At 30.8% G+C, this 7,792-nt stretch overlaps 1 protein-coding gene and 1 non-coding gene across 2 annotated transcripts; one reads left to right on the forward strand and one right to left on the reverse strand.

Annotated features, from left to right (window-relative positions):
* Window positions 1-3,756: 3,756 nt before the first annotated feature.
* LOC125371347 lies at window positions 3,757-4,556 on the reverse strand. Its single transcript, XM_048380062.1, has 2 exons — window positions 4,270-4,556; window positions 3,757-4,090 (listed from the first exon to the last, which is right to left on the reverse strand). The coding sequence occupies exons 1-2, from the start codon at window positions 4,554-4,556 to the stop codon at window positions 3,757-3,759; spliced, it is 621 nt and encodes a 206-aa protein (XP_048236019.1).
* A 666-nt stretch (window positions 4,557-5,222) lies between these two features.
* On the forward strand, window positions 5,223-5,330 carry LOC112535146. Its single transcript, XR_003079336.2, has one exon. It is a non-coding gene; the product is annotated as a small nucleolar RNA R71 (small nucleolar RNA).
* The last annotated feature ends 2,462 nt before the right edge of the window (window positions 5,331-7,792 follow it).

Below are 7,792 nucleotides of genomic sequence, written 5' to 3' on the forward strand. Positions count from 1 at the left end.
TATATTTTTAGAATCTCGGGTCACCAACGCTACACTTCCTCTATTCAAATTTACTATGTTGCATCAAAGTTAATTCTTCTCCAATCATGATCAGGAAGAGAGATAGGAAGATCTTGCCTTGAAACTGCATTGGGTTGTTACGCAGGCCACTTATTATAAAGACTAATTATCAACACAAAGCAATTAAAAAGTAAATCTAAACACTCTAAGTCGTATATTTGAGAGGATAATGGTCATAAAGTAAAGTAACTAAACAATAAATAAATATGCAATGCAAATGCATTATGATTTAAAACTATATGCTAAAAATAATATTTAATCTAGCAATTTACTTAATAATCTCCTTGTTTTACTTTAAGCCATAGATCTAATGAGTGAGATGGTGATGTACCTTTTCTCTAAATCTACTCAAGCTAATGATACAACTTAGGTTTCTTATACCAACATAGATTAAAGAAAAGATGATATTTCTAATACTTTTAAACCTAAAAATTTTCATAACAATTACTATTGCTAAATTAATATGATGGTTAACTAACAATAATAACTGAAACTAATAAAGATATGAAGGTAAAGAAATTATTTATTAAATAAATAAATAACAAGGTTCACACAAAAGTAGAAAAATTAAACTAAACACTTATAAAAACTAGCCTAACATATTTAACCCAATGATCATGGTATTAAATAGAAAGACACAAAAAGTAAAAACTCCCTCTAGATCAAGAATTTCTTCAAGTAGGAAGAAGATTGGTCCTCAGTCTCCACTTCTTGAAAAGCTCCTTAGATCCTAAAAAGAGTAATGAAAACTAAAACTATATGTTTATGGAAAAACTGTAGAGAATTATGGAGAGAATAATAGTGGCAGGTGTAGAGAGCAGGTAGGAGAAAACTCCCCTCCTTCTTTCTTCCTTCCCCTTCCTCCTCATTTTTTTTTTTGTAGAGATCTATATAGAGGAGAGTCCTCCTCTAAATAAATCTCTCTAGAGATGAGTATACTACTATAAATCTATCTAATAGATAAGACTTTAAATATCTTAATCTCCACCAAATACTATCCCATAAATAACTCTTAATATAAATCCTAATAATTATACAAAATGACTAAAATATCCCTTGGGCCTTATAATTAGCGGTCCATGCGTCTTAATCTTGGGCCTTAATACGAACATGTCCCATTAAGCTTCTTTTAGCTCCATATTTTCCTCTTTTTGCTAATATTCCTGAAAATAAACAATTAAGCTTAAGTGAGGTAAAATGACATATTTTCACTATTTTATATATAGAAATATATCATTAAAGCTTTAAAATACCCTTAAATATCTAATTTGGACCGATTAAATACCCCCACACTTAAACATTTACTTGTCCTCAAGTATATAGCAACTGAGAATTAACTTTTGCAAAAATCATGAAGAACATCCATACTCAGCTTAAAGACATTATTCAAAAGAATTTCACTAATGCAAAGATCGTGTCAACCCAAGAACACTTGAATCATAATAATTTTCTTTAAAAATATAAACTCAATCATTGTTAATTAAAAGACTCAAGCATCCAATCCTTCACACCTGTTTCACAAGAATTGTCTAACTCATCTTCAAAGGATATAACTATGATGCATGATCCAAATTATCATAACCCTATTCAAAAAGGCAAAACCTTCACTCAAAAACAAGAGATCAATAGGCATTTATTACTTGCTTTTGAAGCTCTTATACTTTTTTTCTTTTCTTTATACCCCTTGGATTTTAATTTTTGATACTTGGGGTACTTGTTTCTTTCTTGAGATGTTATGCCTTTTTATGCAAATACAAATATGGGTGATGAATGTACCTGGTTACTCAACAAAACATACTTCAAGATGCTTTGCATACTCATAATCTCAATTGCCTTTCTACGCGAAAATCAACATTGGTCATGAAGATCCCCGGTTACTAAGCAACTAAAATTAGCGGAGTAGAATTATATCACTTAGAGCTTTAACTTGCCCATATCATACCTCACAAACTTAGGTAAGCCAATTTAGTAACAAGGAAATAATAACATAAATCATACACTTCTAATCATACCCATGTCAAATGTTGTTAAACTACTCATCACGTCCATATACAAAAGATGAACACTTGATCATTTAAGTGCAAATAACTCATGAATTCACATTATACATATTAAAACTAACTCAAGAGTTCAAGAATCTTAACATAATAGCATTCTTCTATCGACTCTTATATAGAACAATAAGAAAAAACTGAGTGAAAAAATTTAAAATTTTGCAAATGATTAACCAAAGTTACTAATTCTCATGGCATATGACGTATAAAGTTTAATCGAAGAAATATTCTATTTTCCTCCCCCACACTTAAATTTGACATTGTCCTCAATGCTATTGCATATATAAAAATAAAGAACAAGAAGAGAGGTAAAAGATAAAATACTCCCCTGAAATTTTGCAATGCATAGTAAGCCATAAACTTGAATTCCAATCTCCACCATCCAAGCCTTAGAAGCACACTTGAACACACATCATTATTAATTATTAAAAAATAAAGAAATAAAGAATTAAAAATAATAAATTATCCTAAACATACTAGAAAGATTAAATCCTAAGATAATTAAAAGTTAGGTTCTAATAAATAAATATAAATTCTAGAATAAGATTTAAAATAAAGTCCTAAATCAATGATATGACTATTTATGTGGAGGAGATGGATATATATTTAATTTTAAAAGAAGATATTTTAACTAAAAATAATTCATAATTAATCCCAATTTCTTGGATTTAATTATTTTAATTTTTGCTCAAAAAATTAATTTTTTCACAGCGGCCACGTGGACTGCGTTGTTAAGTTCTATACTACAGCCCGTTTGTTCATGCATGCCTATATGCTGCCGGCGGGCGTCGTCTTGGCGCGCCGCCGATGTTGCGGGCCCATGCGTGCACTGCTCATTGCGGGCCGTGCGCGTGCTACACTACGGGCATGTGTCCCGCGAGGTCGCGTGGCCTCCACGCGATTGCCCAGCTGCCCTCCGCGCCTGCACTGGCCGTCTGGTGACCCGCCCGCTCTGCGGGCTCGTGTTGTCTCTGGCCTGCGTTGGTTGCTACGGGCCCACGTGAAAATTTGCTACCGCAACGTGGCTCGCTTTTTTTTTTTTTTGAGCTTTAATTGCTTCTCATGGAGACATATTGCCTTTTGAGGATCAAATACAAGCCTACAAGATAAACATAAAATAAATAAATTAAAAATTAAAATAAATTAAAAAAATTAAAAAATAATAATTATAACTTAAATGCATAAAAATAAAAATGCCATTGCTAAGTTTATTGTCTATAGCTAAACATTCATGATTATGCGCATGGTGGGCGTTCATCCGCACACTTACCTCTTCGTCATAAGCCATTCCTTTCAAGTATTGTTGTATACTTTTAATGCGAACATCTAAAGGGTCACGAAAACTCTTGTCAATTAAGAATGGAATATCATCATATAATTATTCATAAACAAGAGAATCTAAATAATTATATGAACACTTATCAATAGTAGATTTAGGAGATAAAGTTAGAGAATCAAACACTTTAAATTCTACAGTTTCTCCTAAAACTGTCATAGTAAGTTTTCCATCATGCACATCAATCACAGTTCTAGTAGTTGCCATGAAAGGTATACTATGGAGTATGATTTACTCTTTATCCCTTGCTGGTGTGTTTTCCATGTCAAGTACTACAAAATCAACTGGAATTATTAACTTACCTACTTATACTAACAAGTCTTCCACTACACCTCTAGGATATTTTATCGATCTGTCTCCAAATTGTAGAGACATAGTGGTAGGCTTCAACTCTCCCAAGCCAAGTAGTTCATACATCGAATACGACATCAAGTTGATGCTTGCTCCCAAATCTAACATGGCTTTTGTATCCTTTTTGTCACCTATTGTAATATCAATGGTGAAGCTATCAGGATCCTTCATCTTAAAGGGCAATTGATGTTGAAGCATTACACTTGCTACTTGCACTTTTTTGTTGTTCGCATATCGCCTTTTGTTGGTGTTCAACTCTTCAAAGAATTTTGCATAAGCTGGTTTATTCCTGATAACATCCAACAAAGGTAAGTTAGTATTAACTTTAGAGAGCATCTCAATATTTTCAAAATTTTTTTTGTCCTTTTTGCTCTCTTTTAGTTGGTTTAGGAATAGGTGGTCTATAAGGCTGAGCTGCCTTATGAAATTCAGGTCTAGAAAAATGCTTCCTTTTCTTTCTTTTCAAGCCTAAGATTAGGCTTTACTTTTCCTTCTTTTTGTTTGCTTTCCTTATTGATTTGCACTAATCCATCACTTTTAGGTATACCTACATAAGAAGAAGAATTCATTTCAGTTTCCGTAGCAATATTATCATCAACAACCTCACCTTTTCTAATAGTAGTAATGGAATTGGCTTGTTCAGGTTGACTTGATAGTTTCTCTTTATTGAGCTCTTCAACAATTTGTTTCATTTGAGCTTCTAAACGTTTCAATGAAGCCTCAATGGAATCTGTATTTTTCTCATTCCTCTCCATCCTATCATGAGAAGCCATCATAAATTATTGAAGTGTTTCTTCCAAACTTGGCTTCCTTAGTTCATTAGATCGAAGATTTTGTTCTTGATCTTGAAAGAAAGGATTGGAATCCCTTTGGAATTGAGAATATTGGTCTTGGTAATGAGGTTGATTTTGATTTCTCAATAATTATGGTGGGTTTTGGTCATTATATTTTCAAGAAAAATTTGGATGTTTCTCCAACCTGTATTATATGTGTGGGAATAGGGGTCATTCATAGGATGCATGGGTTAGTAAGAATCCATCAAATTTGTTTGGTCATACATATTTCCTCTATAATTATCAAAAGATGAACAAACATTAGCATTATGACTATAAATACCATAAATACCATATACATCATTATTTGGTGAGTTTTTTTGTTGAAGTAAGCATATTAACTTGCTTAGTCAATTCAGTCAATTCAACCAATTGCATGGCTATCTCACTATTAGCAGCACTTCATTTACTTCTATTCTCTTTGTTCTCACACTCTTTTGTTGAGAATTGGCTCCTAACATCTCAAAAATGTCATAAACCTCATCAGGTATCCTTTCTAACATAGCACCCTCAGCTGCGTTATCAACCATACATTGATATTGGTGTGTCAACCCATCATAAAGTGATTGGTTAGTTATTAGGAGTGGGAATCCATGGTGTGGGCATCACAATAAAAATGATTTGAAGCGATCCCATGCTTTATGAAAAGATTCAGCATTCTCTTGATAAAAATTAGAAATCTCACCTCTTAATTCTTTGGTCTTTTGCTGTGAGTAAAATCTTCTCAGAAACTTTTGATAAATTTCATTCAAATTTCTCAAAGAATTAGGAGGCAAGGTCATTAACCAAGCCTTTGCTCTTTCTTTCAATGAATAAGGGAAACACCTTATTCTTAGTTGATCCTCATTACGTCTAGATAATGGGAAAGTATGAACTATGGTATAAAATTCTCTAATGAATGTTAACGCATCCTCACTAGGCATACCATAAAATGAAGAAAGCATATTAAAATGAATGCTCCTAAGTTCATAATTCCTAGATCCATCACCTAGAACTATGCATGAAGTAGTGTTACCAATTGTAGGCAATGCATAATCTTTCATAGCCATTCACCTTTCAGCTCCCACTTCTCCTTGTGGATTTGCCATGATATCAACTTCTTCTTTTGATTCTTTTTCTTGTTGTTTCCTACTAAGCATACAAAACAAAAGAAAATTTCAGATTAAAAGAAAAAACTTAAAAGTACAATTTACAAACAAAACAAAAACATATAAACAAAATAAATTACAAAACACAAAACACACAAACAAAATAAAAACACAAAAATAAAATAAATCACAAAACAAAAGAAATAAACTAACAAACATAAGACACTTTTTTGACAATCAATCAATATAATAAATTTGGACACAGTTACCCGACAATGGCGCCAAAAACTTGATATGTCTTTTTTAGTACTCGCAAGTGCATGAATCGTTCCTATAATAAGGGTAAGTTCACCACGAGGTCGATCTCTCAAGGAACTATGAGGCCACTTATTATAAAGACTAATTATCAACACAAAACAATAAAAGTAAATCTAAACACTCTAAATCGTATGTTTGAGAGGATAATGGTCATAAAGTAAAGTAACTAAATAATAAATAAATATGCAATGCAAATGCAAATGCTTATGATCTAAAACTATATGCTAAAAATAGTATTTAATCTAGCCATTTACTTAGTAATCTCCTTGTTTTACTTTAAGCCTAGATCTAATGAATGAGATGGTGATGTGCCTTTTCCCTAAATCACTCAAGCTAATGATGAACTTAGGTTTCTTATACCAACATAGGTTAAAGTAAAGATGATGTTTCTAATACTTTTAAACCTAAAGATTTTCATAACAATTACTATTGCTAAATTAATATGATGGTTAACTAACAATAATAACCGAAACTAATAAAGATATGAAGGTAAAGAAATCATTCATTAAATAAATAAATAACAAGGTTCATACAAAAGTAGAAAGACTAAACTAAACACTTATGAAAACTAGCCTAACATATTTAACCCAATTATCATGGTATTAAATAGAAAGACATAAAAAGTAAAAACTCCCTCTAGATAAAGAATTTCTTCAAGTAGGAAGAAGATTGGTCCTCAGTCTCCACTTCTTGAAAAGCTCCTTAGATCCTAAAAATAGTAATGAAAACTAAAACTATATGTTTATGGAAAAAGAGTAATGAAAACTAAAACTATATGTTTATGGAAAAACTGTAGAGAATTATGGAGAGAATAATGGTGGCAGGTGTAGAGAGCAGGTAGGAGAAAACTCCCCTCCTTCTTTCTTCCTTCCTCTTCCTCCTTCTATCCTTTTTTTGCAGAGATTTATATAAAAGAGAGTCCTCTTCTAAATAAATCTCTCTAGAGATGAGTATACTAATACAAGTCTATCTAATAGATAAGACTTTAAATATCTTAATCTCCACCAAATACTATCCCATAAATAACTCTTAATATAAATCCTAATAATTATACAAAATGACTAAAATATCCCTTAGGCCTTGTAATTAGCGGTCCATGCGTCTTGGGACTTAACACGAACATGTCCCATTTAACCTTCTTTTAACTCCATATTTTTCTCTTTTTGCTAATATTCCTGAAAATAGACAATTAAACTTAAGTGAGGTAAAATGACATATTTTCACCATTTTATATATAGAAATATATCATTAAAGCTTTAAAATACCCTTAAATATCTATACATAATTTGGACCGATCACATACCCTCAAAAGCTTTGCTTTTGCATAGCGAATTCCAATTCTTCTAGTGCATTCGATTCTCAAATTTGTGTTGTCCCCACCAAAAATTGGATATCATCGAATTTATTTCATGACATATAATTAATTTCAAGTTCAAATTAAATGATTATTATAAAATAAATTAAAATTTTATAATTAAAATAAAATTAAATACAAATAAAATTATTATTTATATTCATTTTTTTAAAATAAGTAAATAGTTGGTTTGATTTAAAATATTGTAATAAATCTAAATAATAAAAAAAAATTAAAATCTCATTAAATTTTAAATCAAGTAAAATAAAATTATAAAATTATTTTTCAAAATTTTCAGATAAATTTATATATTCATAATATTTGAAATATATCAAATATACTCATTCTTCAAATAAATATTAATAAAAAGTATAAAATATCTTATAGAATATTTATTT

Source organism: Ricinus communis, chromosome 10 (assembly GCF_019578655.1).
Source record: "Ricinus communis isolate WT05 ecotype wild-type chromosome 10, ASM1957865v1, whole genome shotgun sequence".
NCBI classification, from domain to species: domain Eukaryota; kingdom Viridiplantae; phylum Streptophyta; class Magnoliopsida; order Malpighiales; family Euphorbiaceae; genus Ricinus; species Ricinus communis.